The sequence below is a fragment of the Ranitomeya variabilis genome, chromosome 4 (genome assembly GCF_051348905.1).
Source record: "Ranitomeya variabilis isolate aRanVar5 chromosome 4, aRanVar5.hap1, whole genome shotgun sequence".
Classification (NCBI taxonomy): domain Eukaryota; kingdom Metazoa; phylum Chordata; class Amphibia; order Anura; family Dendrobatidae; genus Ranitomeya; species Ranitomeya variabilis.
In genome coordinates, this window is record NC_135235.1 from 717,229,286 (window position 1) to 717,256,500 (window position 27,215).

At 43.7% G+C, this 27,215-nt stretch overlaps 2 protein-coding genes across 2 annotated transcripts in view; both read right to left on the reverse strand.

Moving 5' to 3' along the window:
* The window catches only part of LOC143766619 (uncharacterized), a 134,436-nt gene that overhangs the window by 4,875 nt on the left and 102,346 nt on the right, over nucleotides 1-27,215 (reverse strand). The window lies entirely within an intron of this gene.
* On the reverse strand, nucleotides 1,073-23,870 carry LOC143766618 (gastrula zinc finger protein XlCGF66.1-like). Its single transcript, XM_077254424.1, has 4 exons — nucleotides 23,808-23,870; nucleotides 1,670-1,819; nucleotides 1,361-1,540; nucleotides 1,073-1,278 (listed from the first exon to the last, which is right to left on the reverse strand). The coding sequence occupies exons 2-4, from the start codon at nucleotides 1,745-1,747 to the stop codon at nucleotides 1,138-1,140; spliced, it is 399 nt and encodes a 132-aa protein (XP_077110539.1). The 5' UTR covers nucleotides 1,748-1,819; nucleotides 23,808-23,870; the 3' UTR covers nucleotides 1,073-1,137.

A 27,215-nucleotide genomic window follows, 5' to 3' on the forward strand; every position in this document is an offset into this window, starting at 1 on the left:
TTTACAGCCATCAGCCATGTACAGCTTAGAGATATATCATGGGACAAGTGTAATATTTTGTGTGTAGTTTATCATAATCCTCCTTGAAGTTAGTTGGTTTTAAAGAAATTGAAAAGTCATGATAAAGGGAAACTCTGTTGTTATTGTACAGAAATTCACACTTGGCCGTGACTGCACATTTAATGTTGTTGCTCATTAAAGCAAAGTTTGGCCAGAAAGACTGGACCTGGTCTTGTAGGGACCATATGAGAACATTCAGCAGCACAGAAGAGGAGAAGGTAAATTCATCCAATAAGATATCAGGATTCTAGGAATCCAACAGCATCATTACCCTCTGCTTTCTCTTACAGGCCCATTATAATATTTTTCTTCAAGTGATTTTCTTACTTGTTAGCACATTCTACGTTATTTGGCTTTGTAGTTTACAGATCTGGGCAGGTAATGGTCAGTGACTACTAATCACAGGGGGGTAGGTGGATACTCCAGGTTATAAGTTCTATAGAAAAGGATTTAATTTCACAAAGTAATTTCAATATTTCCAAATAGAGCAGAATGTTGTGGTCTATAGGCAAAATGGAGATCATACGATTGTGATACGACCAGAACAGACTATCGATAAATCAGCCACAGCTGGTGACTGAGAAGAATCTGTGACTTCTCTGCATTTAGTAGTTTCTACTCACCTGGGTAGTCATATGTGGGAATCTCCTCTTTACACCGCTTATCACCCATCACATAGGTCTCTGCAGTATTAATAGGGGTCAGATCTTCACCCTGAAACAAATATTGTAAAAGTCACACACAGATGGAGAAGTCACATCTATGATCAGCTCTAATCCTGCCATCTACACCATTCTCATTACACAAGTATAAAACATATAATATTGGTGGATAAAAGAAAGCTGAGCACAAGACCTTCACAGCCATCTACACATCATAGGGGAGATCTCATGACACCTTCTCTCCATCTACCTGATGATACTGAGGAACATTGGGATCTTCTTGTTTACAGTCCTCTGGAAGAAGAGGATGGGGACATCTCTCTGGTGTTGTCCTCTTACTGGCTTAGATCTGAAGGAAACACATACAAGGGCTGAATTCATTGTTTACATACAGATAATTATAGGCTGTGTGCATTTAGTCCTGTCTATTACCTGGTGATGTTAGGGGTTGAGGAATCTCCATCATGATTTCCTTGTATACATCTTTGTGTCCCTCTAAATACTCCCACTCCTCCATGGAGAAATAGACAGCGACATCCTGACACCTTACAGGAACCTGACACATACAATGATACCGTCATCCCCTGATCCCTTCATAGCATTACTGTATAATGTTCCAACATTCCCAGCAGAGTCACCTCTCCAGTCATCAGCTCAATCATCTTGCAGGCGAGTTCTAGGATCTTCTGGTCATTGATATCCTCATAAACCAGGGGGTTACAGGGAGGCCTTAGGACTGGACTCATGGGTCTTCCCCATCCCTCAGACACAGGGTCCTGACAGCACTCACTAGAGGTCTTCTTCACTACTGTGTAATTCTGGTTATGGAGAGACACATTAATAAATTTCACTACAGACATTTCCAGAGTCCTCACCTCTCCAGTTCTGTCCATCTGTTATTCTCATAGATAAGAATGAGGTAATGTGACGTCATCAGAATCTCTCACCTCTCCAGTAAGCCGGAAGAGGATCTCTAGGGTGAGGTGTAATATCCTCTCCCCCATCTTGTCTCTGTCCATATCCATTCTTGATGGGTAATTCAGGAAAATTGTCTTATATAGATGATCTTCACTGAGAGGATCTGATATTGTAGGAACCTGAATGAGAAGATGAGCCGATGTAACATCATAAAAATCCTGTGAAATAATACAATTACTGGAGATAATAAGGGAAACACATGAGGAGATAGAACATGTAGATTATTATTATTTATTGTTATAGCGCCATTTATTCCATGGCGCTTTACAAGTGAGGAGGGGTATACATAATAAAAACAAGTACAATAATCTTGAACAATACAAGTCATAACTGGTACAGTAGGAGAGAGGACCCTGCCCGTGAAGGCTCACAATCTACAAGGGATGGGTGAGAATACAGTAGGTAAGGATAGAGCTGGTCATGCAGCGGTTTGGTCGATCGGTGGTTACTGCAGGTTGTAGATGTTGTATTCTCTAGTCTTTTATGGACTGGAACATAAGTTGAATTGCTGGCTAAGACATCTTCATGCTCCCAATGACTGGCTATGTTTCTTACTGCTTCAGCAACTGATTGGCTGTAGGAATCACAAGTTCGTTGGGAATGACTAGGAAATACAGAGACTGGCGGGGGACCCAAGCAGCAATGGTATTTTTTATTATTTTACAACATACGGCGTTCTTCCCTGACGTCTACTAATAAAACCTATGTATTTAGGCAACAGACAACAAGCAGTTTCTTCCTCGGGGTTGGCAGCTGAATACGTTCCTCATAGACTCATCTTCCATAACGCTAATTCTCGTCTCATTTACCGACACTGGAATTGGCATTAGTAATACTGCAGGAGATATTCATTACACGTGACAGGAGAAATAACTACTTCATGATGAGGACGACATCTTCATCTTCTACTACGGCTCTAGGAACATATTTGGCCAAAGTCCGTCTCTTACTCCATCACCACCAGCCGTCTATATGACTGTTTCCCATCTTCCCCGTACTGTAATCTTCTATCATGTTACATCTCATGTCTGATTCAGACACAGAAGTTTGGGGCTTTTATAAAAGCTTGTTTGTAAGAACAACAAGACAGGAGTTGTTTGACGTCAATATCTCCATGTACACAGTTTTATTTTCTCTTTATATTAGGTTTTTTTAGATTTTTTTTGTAGGCTTCTTTGTATTACATGAAAAATACCCTAAAAAATTGGGGATGCAGGTACTGTGGAAAAATTATACTGTGTGTGGGGGGGCCAAGAAACTGGCACTGTACTGTATCAAAAATGGGATAAGTGAGGATTTATTATCTAGTGGTTTGGTTGGAAGAATATTGTGTGGGACATCTTGTACTATCATAATGTGTGGGGGATACTGTGGGAACATTATACTGTGTCTGGGGGCCAAGAAAGGGGCACGGTACTATGAGAGTAAAGGTACCGTCACACTCAGCGACGCTGCAGCCATATAGACAACGAGCCGATCACTGGAGCATCGCTGTTTAAATCGCTGTAGAGACGTCAAACACAGCAACTCCAGAACGATGCAGGAGCGATCCAGTGACGTAACGGAGACTCACTTATCGTTCTCGCAGGTTGTTAGCTCCATGTAAAACGTTGCTGACATCGTTGCTTTTGATGTCAAACATGACGATACACGCCGACCTGACGACGAAATAAAGTTCTGGACTTCTAGCTCTGACCAGCAATGGCACAGCGGGATCCAGATCGCTGCTGCGTGTCAAACACAACGAGATCACTATCCAGGACGCTGCAACGTCACGGATCGTTGTCGTTCTCGTTGCAAAGTTGCTGAGTGTGAAGGTACCTTAATACAGGTTTCCTTGGTTCCAGTCTTTCATAGTTGGGTCGTTTGTATCTGTCAGCGGAAAAGGAACAAAACCATTGTGATTCTTATAAGGAGACAACACAAAACCCCCTAAATATAACATTATATAACAACCCCACAATCTGTGACTCTTCAGGGTAAATCGCTCTCTCACCATTGGATTAGAGCTGATACTATGAAGGGCTTACTGTTCAAAAAATATATTGCCGAGGGGAGGACAAAAGAGCTTACAAAAGAAAAATAACCCCCGTAAAACTGGAATACTTTATTAGATAATGCACTAAAACCAAAAAACCCTATCAAAAAGTCAGTATTTCCAGGGGAGAAAAATATATATAATATAATCCCCCGTATTAGTTTATAAATACTGGTAAGATACCACACCCACAATATTATTTGAATATCCAATAGAAAAAGTGGTATAACACTAGTGACCAATAATAGCTGTAAGGGTGTATATATATATGTGCACTATCCCTCACAGCTACACAAAAACCCTAGAGAATGATACTACCTAGATGCGGAGGTTGGCACCCTAAGAAGAATAACGAGAATGGCGCCCCCGCTCGTACGATGACTATCCCTGGTCTCCTACTGTCTCCCTATAAGGGATAGAATTGGAAACAGAAGGCCAGGTGGCTGGTAATAACGTGTGACACTATATGATACCAGCTATACAGCATTTCAGGCCCAACCCCCAACATGTGATGTAAGGTTAAAGGATAGTTGTACTGACTAAAATATCACCAAATAGAACACAAAGAAAACAAATAACATCGGTATATAACCAGCACAAGCCTGGGTTGGTTAATAATATAGTCTAGAGGATACATATAAAATATGCAACCAACACTGTCAGAGACTGACTGATAATCACTAAAAAATACTCATACCACATGATACATAACAAAACACAACACGCCACCACATACACCTGGAAATAGATTGTCATAAACTGAGAAGGTCAGCCAAATGAGAAATGCAGTTTTAGAACAAGAGATACATTTATGATAGTACTAGTATACTCATCTATTGCACTAGTAATCCCCAGCCGATCATTCATCCAGGAATAGTGGCTCACAAAGTGACTCAGGGCGAGCAAAATCTCCAAAACACCTCTCGACGCGTTTCCCCCACATGCCTGGGTTCATCAGGAGAGTACAGATAACAACATGGCAGTATATAGGTATACAAAAAGATAGGGCTGCAGTGATTTACCTGTGGGTACGGCTTAAATAGATAAGCTCACAGCAAGGAAAGAAAGGACTTCCTGTTTGGCGATTAAAACATAACCGTCACTTAGATCATACCATAGTCATGATAGCGCCAGGTAAAACCCCATAAGACGCCATGATAGTGAAGTCCAAAATGGACCCACACGGAAATGAAGAGCGCTGACACACTCTAGCGGTAAATAGACCGGAAATACAGGGCAAAACCATGAATCACAGCGCATGCGCCGAAAAATAGAGAAAAAGCCCGCAGTGGACAACAGAGCGCAAGCGCACCCAGTACACCCTATCAAGGGAAGATATCAACCAGCATTTGAGCGCCACAACCAAGGGGAGAACGCATGCGCAAAAAGTATAAGGGCTATTAAGGCAGCGAATAAAAAGACACCCTGACAAATACAGATAAAGAAGGCACATGCACTGAATCATAGGTATGCTACCATATTAACCGGGGCAGTATAATACATGCCTCAATGAGAAACTATACAAGATAAATAAATAAACAAAGATATATGCAATATTAAATATGCGATACGGCCAAAACAGGTAAGCAACCAGATACTAAAGAAGAATCGTATAGTGATACAGTAATAATAAAATAATAATATCACCATCCCATAACCCTGCAAAAAAAAACCCAATCCAAACCACAAGTACCTGCAAAATAAATAAATGATATAATATGATAAACAAACATAGATAAGTGATACAGTACGGGTAATATAACCCGATTGAGAAAAGTGGCTAGTAATAATGGATTACCGAATCAAAGAAAACAGCAGTAATTTTGCTGCTCATTTAAGCCATTCGGTAAAAGAGTTCGCAGCCTAAAAATCCTGGAAGAACTCATAGAAAAAGCCTTGGTATTTAAGTCTGATCCTGAATTCACAAGGAGGGAGTCATTGTTACAAACCTCTGTGGAGAAGTTTCAGGCGAATATTAGGGATAGGAAGCACTTCCAATTTACGAGGGACTTTACTGAGTTTAAAGAAAACAGGGCATATAATTTTTTGAATCCTCAACGTGATAATCGGACTCAGATTTCATCATCAGAAACAGACAACTCTGATAGGGAGAGATCGAACTCGAGGAGTAGGTGGAGACAGAGGGGGAGGACACGGGGTAGAGGACAGAGACATAGATGGCAAGGTCACAATACATATATGAATGCCCCTATGGGGCCCACCAATATGGGTACGCAAATGCAAGGAGGTTTCCAAACAAACAATCCAACTGTTATGGTGAGCGATCCATCTTTGTCGTTGCCGGTACCTGGACCTTCATCGTCCTTACCCTCCTCTCCTTTTTTGGAGCAGAGGGCCCCACTCGGGTATCCACTGAGAAACAGAATGGTCTAGTTCCTGTGGGGTCCAGTCAAGTTGTGAATCTTAGCAATTATAAACTATCATATGAGGAATGTAATGTGTTATATAAAGGCCTTAATTTCGTTCCCACAACTAAATTTGATGTATTCGGTTGGGTTAAAGATATCAATCTGTTCGCACGTAAACTCAAGTGGCACAAGTTTTATCTTGATAAGGATAGGGAAAGGTGTGAAAATTTGGGTATCTCGGCTGAGGACCTTGAAGCTGTTGATGTTTTGACTGATTTACTGAGGGACAATGAACGTGATGATGGGTTGAGTCTTTTCACGTCCCTTAAACGTAAAAGTACCAGAGTACCCCCGGCGGGGGGATTGGATTCTATTGACATTTTCCTCAAGGTTGTGGAGGAAGATCTTTTGAGGATAAACCCAAATGATAGGGGTAATGATCCGTTGTCTAACCTCACTAGGTCAGAAATGGAGGCTCTAACTGAACTGGAGAAAAATAAAGATATTGTAATCAAGCCCTCCGATAAGGGGGGCAATATGGTTATAATGAATCATGACCAGTATATGTCTATGTGTCAATTGGTACTAAACGATAGAGAGACATATGAAATTTTGAGTAAGGACCCAACTCCATTATATATGGACACGTTAATGGATATCCTTGTTAGAGGCCTGGACCTCAGGTTGATAACCAAAGACGAATTTGAATTTCTTTCCCCTTCCCTCCCTCTGGTGCCTGCCTTTTACTGTCTCCCAAAGATACATAAGGGGCTTGTGCCCCTTAAGGGTCGCCCTATAGTGTCAGGGGTTGGCTCTGTGGGACAGAATGTGGGGATTTACATAGATAAAATTCTCCGTCCATTTGTGATCTCATTGCCCTCATATTTGAGGGACACTTTGGATTTACTTACTAAACTTGAGGATATTGACATTGGTACTAATACTTATTTAGCGTCCATTGATGTTGAAGCGTTGTACAGTAATATTCCCCACGAGGCAGGCATCAGAGGGATGGAATTTTTCCTTAATACTCGGGCCACCCAGTGTATCCCACATAACAAGTTCGTGGTTGAACTCATGGCATTTATTTTAAATCATAACTGTTTCCTTTTTTTTGGTAAGACCTACCACCAGCTCAGGGGGACGGCGATGGGGAGTTCCTCTTCCTGGGCTGGTGGGAGGAGACCATTATTTTTGTGGAAGAAGCCTGGTGGTTCCCTAAGATTTTGTTTTGGTCGAGATTTATCGACGATGTGTTCATAATATGGTCAGGCACTATTGATGAGTTTGATCAATTTATTCGGTGCATTAATGATAATAAAATCAACATGAGGTTCACATCGGAGATACAGGAGGAGTCCATCAACTTTCTTGACCTTAACATAAGGAAGGATCAGAGGGGTGGACTGTCCACCAGAACTTTTAGGAAACCAACATCCACTAATGGTCTCCTCAGATGGGATAGTTTCCATCCAGGTACCTTGCGTAAAGGTATCCCCAAAGGCCAATTTTTACGCATAAGGAGAAACTGTTCTGATAACCATGAGTTCACGGAACAGGCCCGTGACCTGAGGTGTAGATTTGGTCAGAGAGGGTACCCTGGGCTGGTCCTTGATGGGGCATGGAGGCATGCAACTGGTTGTGCTCGTCATGATTTACTTCATCCGCCACCTAAGGTGGATACACCCGAAATCCCGAGAATTATTGGCATGTTTGACAACAAATCATGTGTGGTACAAAACATTCTAAAGAAGCATTGGGGGATCCTTAGGGCTGATCCTGATCTCAAGGACTTTGTTCCATCCACTTAAATGGAAAAAACGTGTGCACTGCCTTTACGCTAAAGGTGCTCAGGTAGGTTCCAACACCATGACAATATAAAATAAAACCTGGCACTCAACTTTTTAAACTGGAAATATATTTATTATCAGCAACAAAAAACGTTTCGGTCCCGAACTGGACCTTCATCAGTTACTGAAAGTGCAAATCAAACAATATACAACAATATGAAATAATGTACAGAAACAAACAAGTTGAAATAAACAAAAGTATCTACAAAGTGGGACCTCCAGTATACATAAGATATGGCAAAATAGCTATTCAGATAATGCAAAAAACATTCAGAACCGTCCAATACTGGAACAATACTGGCTAGGGTGGTGGATGGCTTTATATATTGAGAGTGAGAGGATAGTTACATACCGTGCTATGAAGGATATGTGGGAAAAACGTGCCCGTATGAGTAGATGATAATTAATTTTCTGAAAATAGAGGTTCAAATATATAAGTGATAGGCCAGGAAGTGTAATGATTGAAAAGGAGCAGGACATACCCATAAGGAAGTAGGTAGTTAACCTATGTGGGTCTGTATGGACAAAACACCTACTGGGTATAAGGTGTAGAATAGGTTAAATAAAAGACATAGGTATACGTGACCGGCGAGTGTAAAGGGTTACCTTACCGTATGAGAATAGCGTGGCTGACGCGGTGTCCACCGCTAGTCTGACGCCATGAACGCTGGTGATGTGCTTTATATGCAGGTAGTCCTAGAGCGCCTGTGTACCGCTAACCGGAAGTAGGCGTGTCCGGCGCGCAGTGATGTCAGCTGGGGCCGGGAACGACATAACCAGCATGGTGGTGCGTTCCAAGGGGCTGCTTATTTGCGTGTCACACTGAGGGGCGTGGCTAATAGAAGGAAACATAGCCTCCCATTAGGCAGGCCCCTGAGTGTGACACGCAAGCGCTCCTTGGAACGCACCACCATGTTGGTTAGGTCGTTCCTCCTTCTATTAGCCACGCCCCTCAGTGTGACACGCAAATAAGCAGCCCCTTGGAACGCACCACCATGCTGGTTATGTCGTTCCCGGCCCCAGCTGACATCACTGCGCGCCGGACACGCCTACTTCCGGTTAGCGGTACACAGGCGCTCTAGGACTACCTGCATATAAAGCACATCACCAGCGTTCATGGCGTCAGACTAGCGGTGGACACCGCGTCAGCCACGCTATTCTCATACGGTAAGGTAACCCTTTACACTCGCCGGTCACGTATACCTATGTCTTTTATTTAACCTATTCTACACCTTATACCCAGTAGGTGTTTTGTCCATACAGACCCACATAGGTTAACTACCTACTTCCTTATGGGTATGTCCTGCTCCTTTTCAATCATTACACTTCCTGGCCTATCACTTATATATTTGAACCTCTATTTTCAGAAAATTAATTATCATCTGCTCATACGGGCACGTTTTTCCCACATATCCTTCATAGCACGGTATGTAACTATCCTCTCACTCTCAATATATAAAGCCATCCACCACCCTAGCCAGTATTGTGCCAGTATTGGACGGTTCTGAATGTTTTTTGCATTATCTGAATAGCTATTTTGCCATATCTTATGTATACTGGAGGTCCCACTTTGTAGATACTTTTGTTTATTTCAACTTGTTTGTTTCTGTACATTATTTCATATTGTTGTATATTGTTTGATTTGCACTTTCAGTAACTGATGAAGGTCCAGTTCGGGACCGAAACGTTTTTTGTTGCTGATAATAAATATATTTCCAGTTTAAAAAGTTGAGTGCCAGGTTTTATTTTATATTTTGTTCCATCCACTGTCATGAATCCCAATGGCTAGGGATAGCACTGGACAAGCAAAGTAGAAATAAATAACGGACGAGCTCTAGGGTGATGGAACCTGGGCTGACCGCTGCCCTACAGCTGACAAACACAACTAGAGATAGCCAGGGAGCGCGCCTACGTTGATTCTAGACACCACGCACCAGCCTAAGAGCTAACTAGCACTGCAGAGGAAATAAAGACCTAACTTGCCTCCAGAGGAATGAACCCCAAAAGGTACAGTTGCCCCCCACATGTATCGACGGTGAAACGAGAGGAAGGCACGCACATAGAGATGAAAATAGGTCCAGCAAATTTGAGGCCCGCTGTAACTAGAAAGCAGAATGACACAAAAGGGGACTGAGCGGTCAGCAAAAAACCCTAATCAAAAACCATCCTGAGATTACAAGAACCCATGTGCCAACTCATGGCACATGGGGAGAACCTCAGTCCACCAGAGCCACCAGCCAGCATAGAATCATAATAAGCAAGCTGGACAAAAAACCAAACAACTGAAAATCAGAACTTAGCTTATCCTGTAAATCTGGGAGCAGGTAGTCAGGAACCAAACTGAGCACATCTGAATACATTGATAGCCGGCGAGGAAATGACAGAAAGGCCAGGTTAAATAGGAAACACCCAGCCTCTGATGGACAGGTGGAAACCAGAAACCGCAACCCACCAAAGTCACCCAGTACCAGTTGCAACCACCAGAGGGAGCCCACAAACAGAATCCACAACAGTACCCCCCCCTTGAGGAGGGGTCACCGAACCCTCACGAGAACCCCCAGGGCGATCAGGATGAGCTCTATGGAAGGCGCGGACCAAATCAGTCGCATGAACATCAGAGGCGACCACCCAGGAATTATCCTCCTGACCATAACCCTTCCACTTAACCAAATACTGGAGTTTACGTCTGGAAACACGAGAATCCAAGATCTTCTCAACAACATACTCCAATTCTCCCTCCACCAGCACCGGAGCAGGAGGCTCAACCGAAGGAACAACGGGCACCTCATACCTCCGCAATAACGACCGATGGAACACATTATGAATAGCAAACGATGCTGGGAGATTCAAACGAAAAGATACAGGGTTAAGAATCTCCGAGATCCTATAAGGACCGATGAACCGAGGCTTGAACTTAGGAGAAGAGACCTTCATAGGGACAAAACGAGAAGATAACCACACCAAGTCCCCAACAAGAAGACGGGGACCCACACGGCGACGGCGATTAGCAAACTGCTGAGTCTTCTCCTGAGATAACTTCAAATTGTCCACCACCTGATTCCAAATCTGATGTAGCCTGTCCACCACCACGTCCACTCCAGGACAATCCGAAGACTCCACCTGACCAGAGGAAAAACGAGGATGAAACCCCGAATTACAAAAAAAAGGAGAGACCAAAGTAGCCGAACTAGCCCGATTATTAAGGGCAAATTCGGCCAGTGGCAAAAAGGCAACCCAGTCATCTTGATCAGCAGAAACAAAACACCTCAAATAAGTTTCCAAGGTCTGATTAGTTCGCTCCGTCTGGCCATTCGTCTGAGGATGGAATGCAGACGAGAAAGACAAATCAATGCCCATCTTAGCACAAAACGTCCGCCAAAATCTAGACACAAACTGGGATCCCCTGTCAGAAACGATATTCTCCGGAATCCCATGCAAACGAACCACGTTCTGAAAAAACAAAGGGACCAACTCAGAGGAGGAAGGCAACTTAGGCAAGGGTACCAAATGAACCATCTTAGAAAAGCGGTCACACACAACCCAGATAACGGACATTTTCTGTGAAACAGGGAGATCAGAAATAAAATCCATGGAAATGTGCGTCCAAGGCCTCTTCGGGATGGGTAAGGATAGCAACAACCCACTGGCCCGAGAACAGCAAGGCTTAGCCCGAGCACACACTTCACAAGACTGCACAAAGGTGCGCACATCCCTTGACAAGGAGGGCCACCAAAAAGACCTGGCCACCAAGTCTCTAGTACCAAATATTCCAGGATGACCAGCCAACACAGAAGAATGGACCTCGGAGATGACTCTACTGGTCCAATCATCCGGAACAAACAGTCTTTCTGGTGGACAACGATCAGGTTTATCCGCCTGAAACTCCTGCAATGCACGTCGCAAGTCTGGGGATACGGCGGACAATATTACCCCATCCCTAAGGATACCAGTAGGCCCAGAGTCTCCAGGAGAGTCAGGCACAAAACTCCTGGAAAGGGCATCTGCCTTCACATTCTTTGAACCTGGCAGGTATGAAACCACGAAATTGAAACGAGAAAAAAACAACGACCAACGAGCCTGTCTAGGATTCAAACGCCTGGCAGACTCAAGGTAAATGAGATTCTTGTGATCAGTCAAGACCACCACACGATGTCTAGCACCCTCAAGCCAATGACGCCACTCCTCAAATGCCCACTTCATGGCCAAAAGCTCCCGATTACCCACATCATAATTGCGCTCGGCGGGCGAGAATTTTCTAGAGAAGAATGCACATGGCTTCATCACCGAGCCATTAGAACTTCTCTGTGACAAAACCGCCCCCGCTCCAATCTCGGAAGCATCAACCTCGACCTGAAAAGGAAGTGAAACATCCGGTTGACACAACACAGGAGCAGAAGAAAACCGGCGCTTAAGTTCCCGAAAGGCCTCCACAGCCGCAGGAGACCAATTAGCAACATCAGCACCCTTTTTAGTCAAATCAGTCAAAGGTTTAACAATACTGGAAAAATTGGCAATGAACCGACGATAAAAATTAGCAAACCCCAAGAACTTCTGAAGACTCTTAACAGATGTAGGTTGTGTCCAGTCACAAATCGCCTGAATCTTGACGGGATCCATCTCAATAGTAGAAGGAGAAAAAATGTACCCCAAAAAAGAAATCTTCTGGACTCCAAAGAGACACTTTGAGCCCTTCACAAACAGAGAATTGGCCTGCAGAACCTGAAACACCTTCCTGACCTGTAGAACATGAGACTCCCAGTCATCAGAAAACACCAAAATATCATCCAAATACACAATCATAAACTTATCCAGATATTCACGGAAAATATTGTGCATAAAGGACTGAAAGACTGACGGAGCATTGGAGAGTCCAAAAGGCATTACCAAATACTCAAAATGGCCCTCAGGCGTATTAAATGCGGTTTTCCACTCATCACCCTGTTTTATCCGCACAAGATTATACGCACCGCGAAGATCTATCTTAGTGAACCACCTAGCCCCCTTAATACGAGCAAACAAATCAGTCAATAATGGCAATGGATACTGATATTTGACGGTAATCTTATTCAAAAGGCGATAATCTATACAAGGCCTCAGGGAACCATCTTTTTTTGCCACGAAAAAAAAACCTGCTCCCAGAGGGGACGAAGATGGACGAATATGTCCCTTTTCCAAGGACTCCTTAATATAATTCCGCATAGCAGTATGCTCTGGCACTGACAGATTAAATAAACGACCCTTAGGGAACTTACTGCCAGGAATCAATTCAATAGCACAGTCACAATCTCTATGAGGAGGGAGCGAATTGAGCTTAGGCTCCTCAAAAACATCCCGATAGTCAGACAAAAACGCAGGGATCTCAGAAGGAGTAGATGAAGCGATTGAAATCAGAGGTGCATTATCATGAACCCCCTGACATCCCCAGCTTAACACAGACATTGTTTTCCAGTCCAGGACAGGATTATGAGCTTGTAACCATGGCAGACCAAGCACTAGTACATCATGTAAATTATACAGTACAAGGAAGCGAATCACCTCCTGATGAACGGGAGTCATGCGCATGGTCACTTGTGTCCAATACTGCGGCTTATTCATAGCCAATGGTGTAGAGTCAATTCCCTTCAGAGAAATAGGAACTTCCAGAGGCTCCAGACTAAAACCACAGTGTTTGGCAAATGACCAATCCATAAGACTCAGGGCAGCGCCCGAATCCACATAGGCATCGACGGAAATGGAAGACAGTGAACAAATCAGAGTCACAGACAAAATGAACTTAGACTGCAGAGTACCAATAGCAAAAGATTTATCAACCTTTTTTGTGCGTTTAGAGCATGCTGATATAACATGAGCTGAATCACCACAATAAAAACACAATCCATTTTTCCGCCTATAATTTTGCCGTTCACTTCTGGACTGAATTCTATCACATTGCATAGTCTCAGGTGCCTGTTCAGAAGACACCGCCAAATGGTGCACAGGTTTGCGCTCCCGTAAACGCCGATCAATCTGAATGGCCATAGCCATAGACTCATTCAGACCTGTAGGCGCAGGGAACCCCACCATAACATCCTTAATGGCCTCAGAAAGACCATTTCTGAAGTTAGCAGCCAGGGCACACTCATTCCACTGAGTAAGCACCGACCATTTACGAAATTTTTGACAATATATTTCCGCTTCATCATGCCCCTGAGAGAGGGCTAATAAAGCCTTTTCAGCCTGAATCTCCAGGTTAGGTTCCTCATAAAGCAATCCCAGTGCCAGAAAAAACGCATCCACACTGAGCAATGCAGGATCCCCTGGTGCCAATGCAAATGCCCAATTCTGAGGGTCGCCCCGTAGGAAAGATATTACAATCTTGACCTGTTGAGCAGGGTCTCCAGAGGAGCGAGATTTTAACCCCTTCCCGACATGTGACGGTATAGTACGTCACATGTCGGGACCCCCGCTTTGATGTGCGCTCCGGCGGTGAGCGCACATCAAAGTCGCGACATGTCAGCTGTTTTTTACAGCTGACATGTGCGCGCAATAGCGGCGGGTGAAATCGCGATCACCCGCCGCTATTAACTAGTTAAATGCCGCTGTCAAATGCAGACAGCGGCATTTAACTACCGCATCCGGCCGTGCGGCCGGATATGAGCGCATCGCCGACCCCTGTCACATGATCGGGGGTCGGCGATGCTCCTCCATTGTAACCATAGAGGTCCTTGAGACCTCTATGGTTACTGATTGCCGGTGGCTGTGAGCGCCCCCCTGTGGTCGGCGCTCACAGCACACCTGCATTTTAGCTACATAACAGCGATCTGATGATCGCTGTTATGTAGCAGAGCCGATCGGGCTGTGCCTGCTTCTAGCCTCCCATGGAGGCTATTGAAGCATGGCAAAAGTAAAAAAAAAAAGTTTTTAAAAATGTGAAAAAAATAAAAAAAACATAAAAGTTTAAATCACCCCCCTTTCGCCCCAATCAAAATAAATCAATAAAAAAAAAAAAAAACCTACACATATTTGGTATCGCCGCGTTCAGAATCGCCCGATCTATCAATTAAAAAAAATCATTAACCTGATCGCTAAATGGCGTAATGAGAAAAAAATTCGAAACGCCAGATTTACGTTTTTTTGGTCGCCACGACATTGCATTAAAATGCAATAACGGGCGATCAAAAGAACGTATCTACACCAAAATGCTATCATTAAAAACGCCAGCTCGGCACGCAAAAAATAAGCCCTCACCTGACCCCAGATCACGAAAAATGGAGACGCTACGAGTATCGGAAAATGGCGCAATTTTGTTTTGTTTTGTTTTTTGCAAAGTTTGGAATTTTTTTTCACCACTTAGGTGAAAAATAACCTAGTCATGTTAGGTGTCTATGAACTCGTACTGACCTGGAGAATCATAATGGCAGGTCAGTTTTAGCATTTAGTGAACCTAGCAAAATAGGCAAGCAAAAAACAAGTGTGGGATTGCACTTTTTTTGCAATTTCACTGCACTTGGAATTTTTTTCCCATTTTCTAGTACACGACATGCTAAAACCAATGATGTCGTTCAAAAGTACAACTCGTCCCGCAAAAAATAAGCCCTCACATGGCCAAATTGACGGAAAAATAAAAAAGTTATGGCTCTGGGAAGGAGGGGAGCGAAAAACGAAAACGGAAAAACGGAAAAAGCTCCGGGGGTGAAGGGGTTAAAGAAAGAAACAATTTACAATTGTTCCTGAAATTCAGGAAGGTAGATCTATCTCCAGAAAAGAACTCTGGAATAGGAATTCTAGGTTCAGACATGGGAGTGTGAACAACAAAATCCTGTATGTTTTGAACCTTTACAGTGAGATTACTCAGGCTGGAAGCCAAACTCTGGACATCCATGTTAAACAGCTAAGATCAGAGCCATTCAAGGGTTAAGAGGAGGTGAGAAGCAGCTAGACAGCAATTAAGGGCTAGGCAGCAAAACTCTGAAGGGAAAAAAAAAAAAAAATTTCCCTTAAAGGGAACCTGTCACCACGTTTTTGGAAGATGGGATAAAAATAGCGTTAAATAGGGGCAGAGGTGGGCGTTACATTAGTGTGTTTGTTATGCGTTTATTACCCACCTAAGTTGCCGAAATAACTTTGCAAAGTCTCCGTTTTCGCCTGTCAATCAGGCTGGTCAGGTCGCATGGGCGTTGTCTTCCCCCAGATTTGGCGTAGTTTTCCGTTGGTGGCGTAGTGGTGTGCGCATGCCCAAAGTCCGGAATCCTCTTCCAGGGGATTTAAAATAGCGCGGTGTTCGTTATTGCATTGGTGATCGGTGGGCGCGGCCATCTTCCTTTGGCCGCGCGTGCGCAGAAGCGGCGCTCTGCTGGCCGCGGCTTCAGGAAAATGGCCGCCGCGATATCCATCTGCGCACGCGCGGCATCCCGCGGCCATTTTCCTGAAGCCGCGGCCAGCAGAGCGCCGCTTCTGCGCACGCGCGGCCAAAGGAAGATGGCCGCGCCCACCGATCACCAATGCAATAACGAACACCGCGCTATTTTAAATCCCCTGGAAGAGGATTCCGGACTTTGGGCATGCGCACACCACTACGCCACCAACGGAAAACTACGCCAAATCTGGGTGAAGACACCACGCCCATGTGACCTGACCAGCCTGATTGACAGGCGAAAACGGAGACTTTGCAAAGTTATTTCGGCAACTTAGGTGGGTAATAAACGCATAACACACACACTAATGTAACGCCCACCTCTGCCCCTATTTAACGCTATTTTTATCCCATCTTCCAAAAACGTGGTGACAGGTTCCCTTTAAACACTTCTTTTTCTCCTGCTTCAGCCCAAACAATTAACACTTTGTGGGCCGGCTATACTGTCATGAATCCCAATGGCTAGGGATAGCACTGGACAAGCAAAGTAGAAATAAATAACGGACGAGCTCTAGGGTGATGGAACCTGGGCTGACCGCTGCCCTACAGCTGACAAACACAACTAGAGATAGCCAGGGAGCGTGCCTACGTTGATTCTAGACGCCACGCACCAGCCTAAGAGCTAACTAGCACTGCAGAGGAAATAAAGACCTAACTTGCCTCCAGAGGAATGAACCCCAAAAGGTACAGTTGCCCCCCACATGTATCGACGGTGAAACGAGAGGAAGGCACGCACATAGAGATGAAAATAGGTCCAGCAAATTTGAGGCCCGCTGTAACTAGAAAGCAGAATGACACAAAAGGGGACTGAGCGGTCAGCAAAAAACCCTAATCAAAAACCATCCTGAGATTACAAGAACCCATGTGCCAACTCATGGCACATGGGGAGAACCTCAGTCCACCAGAGCCACCAGCCAGCATAGAATCATAATAAGCAAGCTGGACAAAAAACCAAACAACTGAAAATCAGAACTTAGCTTATCCTGTAAATCTGTGAGCAGGTAGTCAGGAACCAAACTGAGCACATCTGAATACATTGATAGCCGGCGAGGAAATGACAGAAAGGCCAGGTTAAATAGGAAACACCCAGCCTCTGATGGACAGGTGGAAACCAGAAACCGCAACCCACCAAAGTCACCCAGTACCAGTTGCAACCACCAGAGGGAGCCCACAAACAGAATCCACAACAATCCACCCCTAAAATTACATACAAAAAGGGTAGGTCCATCAAGGATCGATTGGTTCACAGCTTCTATGATCGTCCTAAAGCATCTGGCACCTGGCTGGACCACAAACCCTGTGGCACCTTTAGGTGTGGGGGTTGTAAATTTTGTTCATGGGTTAGAAAGGAGAAAACCTTCAAGAGTACCACATCAGACAAAATCTACTATATGAGAGATTTCGCTAATTGTAAATCGGAGGGAGTGGTGTATATGGCGACCTGTTTGTGTCCACTTAATTACGTTGGTAAAACTAAAAGAGAGCTGCGGAGACGCATTGGTGAACACCTGGGTGACATTAAACATAACCGGGATACACCGATAGCGAAACACGTCAGATTAGTCCATTTGAATGACAACAGAGCAATTTCCTTTTGTGTCCTTGAGGTCGTGCGGCGTAACCCACGAGGTGGTAATTTGGACAAGTTACTCCTTCAAAAGGAGTGTCAATGGATTTTTAGGCTGCGAACTCTTGTACCGAATGGCTTAAATGAGCAGCAAAATTACTGCTGTTTTCTTTGATTCGGTAATCCATTATTACTAGCCACTTTTCTCAATCGGGTTATATTACCCGTACTGTATCACTTATTTATGTTTGTTTATCATATTATATCATTTATTTATTTTGCAGGTACTTGTGGTTTGGATTGGGTTTTTTTTTGCAGGGTTATGGGATGGTGATATTATATTATTATTACTGTATCACTATACGATTCTTCTTTAGTATCTGGTTACTTACCTGTTTTGGCTGTATCGCATATTTAATATTGCATATATCTTTGTTTATTTATTTATCTTGTATAGTTTCTCATTGAGGCATGTATTATACTGCCCCTTTTAATATGGTAGCATACCTATGATTCAGTGCATGTGCCTTCTTTATCTGTATTTGTCAGGGTGTCTTTTTATTCGCTGCCTTAATAGCCCTTATACTTTTTGCGCATGCGTTCTCCCCTTGGCTGTGGTGCTGAAACGCTGGTTGATATCTTCCCTTGATAGGGTGTACTGGGTGCGCTTGCGCTCTGTAGTCCATTGCGGGCTTTTTCTCTATTTTTCGGCGCATGCGCTGTGATTCATGGTTTTGTCCCGTATTTCCGGTCTATTTACCGCTAGAGTGTGTCAGCGCTCTTCATTTCTGTGTGGGTCCATTTTGGACTTCACTATCATGGCGTCTTATGGGGTTTTACCTGGCGCTATCATGACTATGGTATGATCTAAGTGACGGTTATGTTTTAATCACCAAACAGGAAGTCCTTTCTTTCCTTGCTGTGAGCTTATCTATTTAAGCCGTACCCACAGGTAAATCACTGCAGCCCTATCTTTTTGTATACCTATATACTGCCATGTTGTTATCTGTACTCTCCTGATGAACCCAGGCATGTGGGGGAAACACGTCGAGAGGTGTTTTGGAGATTTTGCTCGCTCTGAGTCAGTTTGTGAGCCACTATTCCTGGATGAATGATCGGCTGGGGATTACTAGTGCAATAGATGAGTATACTATTACTATCATAAATGTATCTCTTGTTCTAAAACTGCATTTCTCATTTGGCTGACCTTATCAGTTTATGACAATCTATTTCCAGGTGTATGTGGTGGCGTGTTGTGTTTTGTTATGTATCATGTGGTATGAGTATTTTTTAGTGATTATCAGTCAGTCTCTGACAGTGTTGGTTGCATATTTTATATGTATCCTCTAGACTATATTATTAACCAACCCAGGCTTGTGCTGGTTATATACCGATGTTATTTGTTTTCTTTGTGTTCTATTTGGTGATATTTTAGTCAGTACAACTATCCTTTAACCTTACATCACATGTTGGGGGTTGGGCCTGAAATGCTGTATAGCTGGTATCATATAGTGTCACACGTTATTACCAGCCACCTGGCCTTCTGTTTCCAATTCTATCCCTTATAGGGAGACAGTAGGAGACCAGGGATAGTCATCATACGAGCGGGGGCGCCATTCTCGTTATTCTTCTTAGGGTGCCAACCTCCGCATCTAGGTAGTATCATTCTCTAGGGTTTTTGTGTAGCTGTGAGGGATAGTGCACTTATATATATATACACCCTTACAGCTATTATTGGTCACTAGTGTTATATCACTTTTTTTATTGGATATTCAAATAATATTGTGGGTGTGGTATCTTACCAGTATTTATAAACTAATACGGGGGATTATATTATATATATTTTTCTCCCCTGGAAATACTGACTTTTTGATAGGGTTTTTTGGTTTTAGTGCATTATCTAATAAAGTATTCCAGTTTTACGGGGGTTATTTTTCTTTTGTAAGCTCTGATACTGTGAAGCTAAAGTGACTAAACAGACTTTCTGTCACCTCCATAAAGGGGCACTTTTCTGTGTTTGTCAGAACTGTCTGAGGATTATTAGGGGTGACAGTTTCCCCCCAATTAGAAGGGACACCTGTGGATATTGGGGTCTTTACCTGCTACAGTTCTCATGGGATTTACTTGGTGAAGTGCTGGAATCACTTTCCCAGAAAGGGTTAAATGGCATCTGTAACTTCAATGTCTTTCTATGAAGCTTCATCTCTGACCTTTCTTCCTCTGTTTTCTGCCGTATTTCTATTACTCTCCGGAATCAGGAATGTATTAAGTCCTATAGAAACTGCGAAGAAAGAATAATTTCTAATTCTGTGTTTCCAGGATTCTTCTTGGGGGAATTGGCTGCCATATCCCCTGTGCAATATATTTCTAGTATTATTGGTTTATAATAGAGTTATTTTTGGGGATTTATTCTGACGAAATGTCTTTCTTCGGCCTTGCTAACTATTGTAAAGGTGGTTTATTCAGCGCATTTCGAAGTCTAAGCGACTTCTTCCATCAGGAAATACCATGCGAATACAGAGTCAGAAGTAGGATACTGTCTTATATATACAAAATTTCAAATAACGGCACCAATGAGATCACCTGACAAGCAAATATTTAAACATTGAAATTTCATGGTATTATCCAAATTTTTCTTTTTTCATCTTTGCACTATGGAATAGGAAAATTTGGTTAATACCATGAAATTTCAATGCTTAAATACTTTACTCAAATATACATGAATTCTTGAATATGTCATGTGCTGTATCTGTGAACTCTGACATTGTCTGTTTGTCAGGTGATGCCAATGGCGCCGTTATTTGAAATTTTTATATATAAGACAGTATCCTAGTCGCTTAGACTTCGAAACACGTTGATTAAACCACCTCTCTTTATGTGAGATACGTCTGGACCTACATCTAGTCAGCAGCACAGATTATATCCACATTAACACGCTCATTCATCTTCCTAAGCTTGTCATTACCTCCCCTGTGTGCGTGCCACAGGTGGGGTCGTCGGCCCTGGAAGCTCTGAAGTAACAGCTGCTCTTATCCTGGTGAGTCAGCGGAAAGGTGAGACTCTGTAATGTGCACTATATTGAGTATTTTGCTGGGACTATTCTATGTATTATTTGCCTGTTTTGTGGTTAAATAAATTATTGCCACACTCTTTTACCCTCACTCTGTGCTGTCTGAGTAGTATTACGCCCATGGTAAAAGGAGAGTGGGCGTTCGTTAGGATGATCCCTAGTCCATGTAGTTTCGGCTTGCGAACCAGAGCACCGCTGACCCCCCGTGTCTCTACATTAATCAATGCCAAGGGGAAAAAAATATAATTTCGGCCCCTTAAAAATGATAATAACAAGATAATTGTTATAGAAGACAAACAAAAGGCTGAGATATTAAACAGGCACTTTTTATCCATGTTCAAAAATGAACCGTCTGTTTCAGTTATCATTCAACGAGGCAAAAATTCAAGTTCACCATCTGAAATAATAGATAAACACAAAAAGAAGTACTCATGTGTCTGAGCAATTTGAACATTGGAAGATGGCTGATGTGGTACTGATATTTAAGAAAGGTAAGAAGGTGGATCCAGGTAACTACCGTCTGGTCTGACATCAATAGTGTGCAAAAATGTTTAGGGCATCATAAGAGATGACCTGCAGAGATATATATTGCAGAGAATAATATATCTGACAACCAGCATGGTCTCATGAAAGATAAGTCTTGTCTAACTAACATGTTGTATTTCTATGAGGTGAGTGCAAATCTGGATGTTGGTAATGATGTGATTTATCTGAACTTTGCAAAGACATTTAATTCTGTACCACATAACAGCCTTATACTGAAGCTACAGAAGCAAGGACTGGGGGAACTATATGCAGATGGGTAAGGAATTGGCTAAATGACAGGAAACAAAGAGTTATTATCATAAATGGTACGTTCTCTAAATAGGATATAGTCAGCAGTGGATCTGTGCTAGGATCAATTATTTTTAACCTCTTCATTAATGACCTTGCAGATGGGATTGAGAGTAAAGTGTCAGTCTTTGCTGACGACACCAAACTATGTAGGTGTGATGGTGTGATATGTTATGTAGGTATCATTTTGTGTATATTTCTATTTTACTGATTATCATGGTGTTACTGTATCTTGTAGGATCAGTTGTTATTTGCCCTCTGATATTCTCCCCACACTTCTGTATTGTTATCTCTCCACAGGGTCAGTGAATAGTGTTGTTTGCTAATATGCTAATGACATGTTGACCTAGCTTGTTGAAACAATGAGCCCCTGGGACCTTCCCCCTCCTGGCCTGTGAATGAGGTGAGACACAGAGATCAGTCTGATGTGGAACCATGATGTGAAGAGCATATCAGAGAGAAAGAAGGGAATATGGATTGTTATCCTCTGTGCTGGATTGTTGGACTTTTATCCTGTTAAGGTACCTTCACACTAAGCGACGCTGCAGCGATATCGACAACGATGCCGATCGCTGCAGCGTCGCTGTGTGGTCGCTGGAGAGCTGTCACACAGACAGCTCTCCAGCGACCAACTATGCGAAGTCCACTGGTAACCAGGGTAAACATCGGGTTACTAAGCACAGGGCCGCGCTTAGTAACCCGATGTTTACCCTGGTTACCAGCGTAAACGTAAAAAAACCAAACACTACATACTTACATTCCGGTGTCTGTCCCCCGGCGCTGTGCTTCTCTGCACTGTGTAAGCGCCAGCCGGAAAGACGTCACCGCTGTGCTCTGCTTTCCGGCCAGCCGGCGCTGACACAGTGCAGGAAGCTCTGAGCAGCAGCGCGGACGCCGGTGGACGTGACAGACATCAGAGGGTGAGTATGTAGTGTTTTTTTTTTTTACTTTTACAATGGTAACCAGGGTAAATATCGGGTTACTAAGCGCGGCCCTGGGCTTAGTAACCCGATATTTACCCTGGTTACCATTGTAAAACATCGCTGGCATCGTTGCTTTTGGTGTCAAACACAACGATACACGCCGATCTGACGACCAAATAAAGTTCTGGACTTTCTTCAACGACCAGCGATATCACAGCAGGATCCAGATCGCTGCTGCGTGTCAAACACATCGATATCGCTATCCAGGACGCTGCAACGTCACGGATCGCTATCGTTATCGTTGTTATGTCGTTTAGTGTGAAGGTACCTTTACTGAAATGCATTCGTGTTCTGGAATATTTTATCCTTTGTGTGATGGATAGTATATATAGACCTTTTGTGTTTTGCCTAAATAAAGGTCTTGGAATTGGTGACTACTCTCTTGCTCTGTTGATTGTGTGGTACCGGAGAAGGACCCTGTGACAGTAGGATACTAAAATCTGACCTTGAAATTACAATAGTAAAAAATGATCTGGATAAGATCAAATGAAGTTTAATATTGATAAGTGTAGAGTAACGCACCTAGCACGGCAGACACTATAACAGCTTTTAAAAAATGGCTGGATGATTTCCTCAGTACAAGTAACACTGTGGGTTATAGTTAAATTAGTGACAAAATGAACAATTGGTGGAGAAAGCTGGATCTTGATGGACCTAGGTCGTTATTCCACCCATGTAACTATGTTTATTGGCTGTCGGCCGTGAAACATACGGGGCCAAACCACACATGATACTGGATCAAGTGCCGAGCATGCTCACTCATCACTAGTATCTACATTATTGTGCTGGAGCGGAACTAGGAGAGAAATCATCGCATTGTGGGAGAACTTCTCTGGGCTTCTGTCCTCTCATCCTGCAGGTGTCTGAGGACTTGGGAACCAGCGAAGCCGAATTCTGTCCACAGCTGTTACGTCACTGTTCACACAACGCAGAGACCCCAAAAGCGTCTTCGCGCTGAAGGGGTTAATGTCCCCCCCAAGAAATGGGGAATCTCCACCACCTACCTCCACCTGCAGAGCCGCACTACAGATATATATACTCCAGGCTGCTCTGTGTGCACAGGACCTGTGATGAGGTCACAGGAGGGGAGGAGTCAGGGGTCACATGATCAGGGGCCTCAGTGTCAGTGAATGATATCTGGAGTGTAGACCCTACATGGGAACTTCTCCTCAGTCAGTGACATTTCCGCCATTATTCCCCCTCACTACTGGCACAATTACCCCGCGCCGCCTTTTCTACACAGTGTTATGTGTGGACTGTAACGTGTGATTTCTCTGCTTGGAGACAAATAGACCCCACACATGAGGGAATTGTCACCAGTTACCGGACGTCTAATACAGCCCTGGCAAAAATGAAGAGACCACCACATCAAAACCCTGTCATGGGCAGCCCAATCTCCAGACCTGAACCCCATTGAAAACCTCTGGTGGAAAGCATGCCAAGACGGATGAAAACTGTGATTAAAAATCATGGTTATTCCACACAATACTTATTTCTGAACTCTTCCTGAGTTAAAACATTAGTATTGTTGTTTCTAAATGATTATGAACTTGTTTTCTTTGCATTATTTGAGGTTTGAAAGTAGTGGGGTTTTTTTTGTAATTTTGACCATTTTTGTTTGTCAGGAAAAAAATACAAAATGTATTGCTTGGAACTTCGGAGACGTGTTGTCAGAAGGTCACAGAACAAAAGAACAATTTACATTTTACTCAAAAATATACCTATAAAGAGAAAAATCAGACAAACTTAACATGTTGCAGTGGTCTCTTAATTTTTGCCAGAGCGGTATATGGCGGCATATGATTGTGCTATCGACTCCATACTAGGAGATAAAATGCCGAAATCTCATTTATTTAACCCCTTCCAGGGAGGATGGCCTTAACAGACTATATTCAAAAGAGTCTGGCTAAGGGTCATATACGGCCATCCACCTCTGCAGTCGCTGTGGTTTTTTTTGTTTTTTTTTAAACATTTCTGATAAAAGGGTTACATTTCTTAGCATTTGGCTTAGTTTGTGCTCCAGACTGAGTATCAAGCTGACAATTTCCTCAGGCTATCATCCAGAGATTAATCTAAAAACTGAAAGGATGAACCAGGAGGTATAGCAGTGTTTAACAGGTTTTGTTTCTTCTAAATAGGAAGATTGGGTGGAATTTCTGTACTTTGCCGAGCTTGTTCTTAGGAACCGTTCCTTTACAGCTACTGGAACCTCGCATTTTTTTGCTGCAGGGGTTTTCATCCACTGTTTGGGAACTTTTCTGGGGTGCAATCCTCCATGACAGAGGAAGAGGGATTATCTTCCAGATTAACTAAGGTCTGGAAGGTCAAAAGGAGTCTTTTTGGTAGCTGTTGATCGGGCCAAGAGATGTGCTAACCACAAACATAAGAAGGCTCCTGTCTTTTGGGTGGTTGTCCTCAAAAAATCTACTTGCTCCTAAATTCATAGGTTCTTATAAAATAATTAACATTTTGAATCCTGTGACGGTTAGGTTGCTACTTCATATTGCCTCTAGGATCAATAATTTCTTCCATGCACCCCTGTAACACTCCAAGTTAACCTTTTGTTACAGTGGCATTGCTTTCTTCACGGGGAGAGTGATGCCATGCTTGGAAGTGAGGAAGGATCCCTTTAACGGGTAACCAGCACATACAACACTGTTCTGAGTCCATGCCAGAAGGGGGAGATTCCCTAGATATAAATATTCTGGCCTGAGGGAGGAGTTAGTTAGATTGTGAGAGGAGAGTGAGGAGAGTGGAAGCAGACAGAGTCTGAGAGAGGAAATCTGGTGCCGTGCAGACCTGTGGATCTGCAGCTCCTGTAAGGAGAAAGAAAAACAGAGCAGTCTGTAGGATACTGTCAGGGAAGAGAAGCAAAGGAGAGTAAAGAGCTGGAGGGAAGCTGCGACTGAGCTTCCTCCATGCTGTAGGGCAGAATTCCTGTAGCCAGAAGACTGAGGTTGTGAGGGTAACTCTATGACCCACGGCAGAAACCGGCGGACAGGAGATTGCCGGTCACCTGTCCACCATTAACACCCGGAGGCACAGTAACAGATAGAGCCATGAGTCATCCTTAGAGACCATGTAAAAAGGCTCGAGTTACCTGCCATGCAGGTAGTGTCCTACCACTAAAAGAGACAGAGACAACGTGAGGACCTTGTGTGAGGCCTAAGGCAGCAAGGGACTACAACACAGTGCAGAAGGGAAGGCTTTCAACCACACCTGGCTAGGGGGATTCCTGAGTCGCTTCCAGGCTGGCTGGACCATACCAGCACCTGTGATACGGTGCCATGGACTGAGGCTGCCTTACACCAGTAAAGAGGTAAAGAGACTGCATCCTTGTGTCCTCTGTTTCTTACTATACCATCCCTGCTGCCATAACATTACCCCAATGGAACCCTTTACGCAGCATTGGTCACCCCTGACCGAATACCACAGGTGGCGTTATGAACATTCTTATTCCTAAAAACTCCTTTAAAGACCTTTCCTTTAATTTGGACACCCAGGGCCACAGACCGGCTCGCTGCCACCGTGACCACCCCTTTAATGACGACCAGACCCGGTACCGAGTACCCCTAGGTCCTAGCGGTGCACTCCAAAAGTTGGCGTCACGAACAGGCTGAACCGACCCAGCAAACTGGGTCTTGTGCACTTCAGAGACTGTGATTTATTGAGAGACCATTGAACTGTTAATTGCTGCCATTAACACCACCATTGCAGCGCCATGTGGCGTGCAGGAGGAGTTGGGAATGTTGTCATGGGCGGGGCTTGGAAAAACAGCAAAAAGTTATGGCCGCCCCTCACCAATACTACTATGTCCGAGAGATCTGTCCATCAACAAGAGAAGTCCACCTCCTACTCTGGGATGGGGGAAGCAAGGAAGAAGTAACCGCCCACAGAAGAGAATGCGAGAAGTCCACCTCCTACTCTGGGATGGGGAAGCAAGGAAGAAGTAACCGCCCACAGAAGAGAATGCGGGAAGAGCAGAAGGAAGATGTGTAACACCCTAGGTTACTGGTTGTTGCAGTGGCATTGCTTTCCTCACGGGGAAAGTGATGTCATGCTTGGAAGCGAGGAAAGATCCCTTTATTAGGTACTCACAAACATACAACATGTTCTAACTCTAGGCCAGAAGGGGGAGCTCTGATTCAGTTTGTGGGTGGCTCCCATAGATATATTCTGGCTGGAGGGAAAGTAGTCAGTCTGTAAGAGAGACAGAGGAAAAGGGCCGTGCAGATGAGAAGATCTACAGCTCCTTTGAATAAATTGTGGGGCCATGCAGCCATGTGAGGTGCTGCAGCTCCTGGAAAGGAGAGACAAAAGGACGGAACAAGCTGTAGAGAGCAAGAAGGAGGAAAAGGAGCAAAGGAGAGTTGAGAGCTGGAGAGAAGCTGCGACTGAGCTTCCTCCACGCT

Bases quoted from the DNA above. Each gene is read 5' to 3' on its own strand.
- LOC143766618 (XM_077254424.1), bottom strand. From the start codon at position 1,747: ATGGATATGGACAGAGACAAGATGGGGGAGAGGATATTACACCTCACC. The intron at 1,541-1,669 runs GTGAGAGATTCT...CTCCATAACCAG, and splicing joins TCTTCCGGCTTACTGGAGAG to AATTACACAGTAGTGAAGAA. The intron at 1,279-1,360 runs GTGACTCTGCTG...TGTATGTGTCAG, and splicing joins TTGAGCTGATGACTGGAGAG to GTTCCTGTAAGGTGTCAGGA.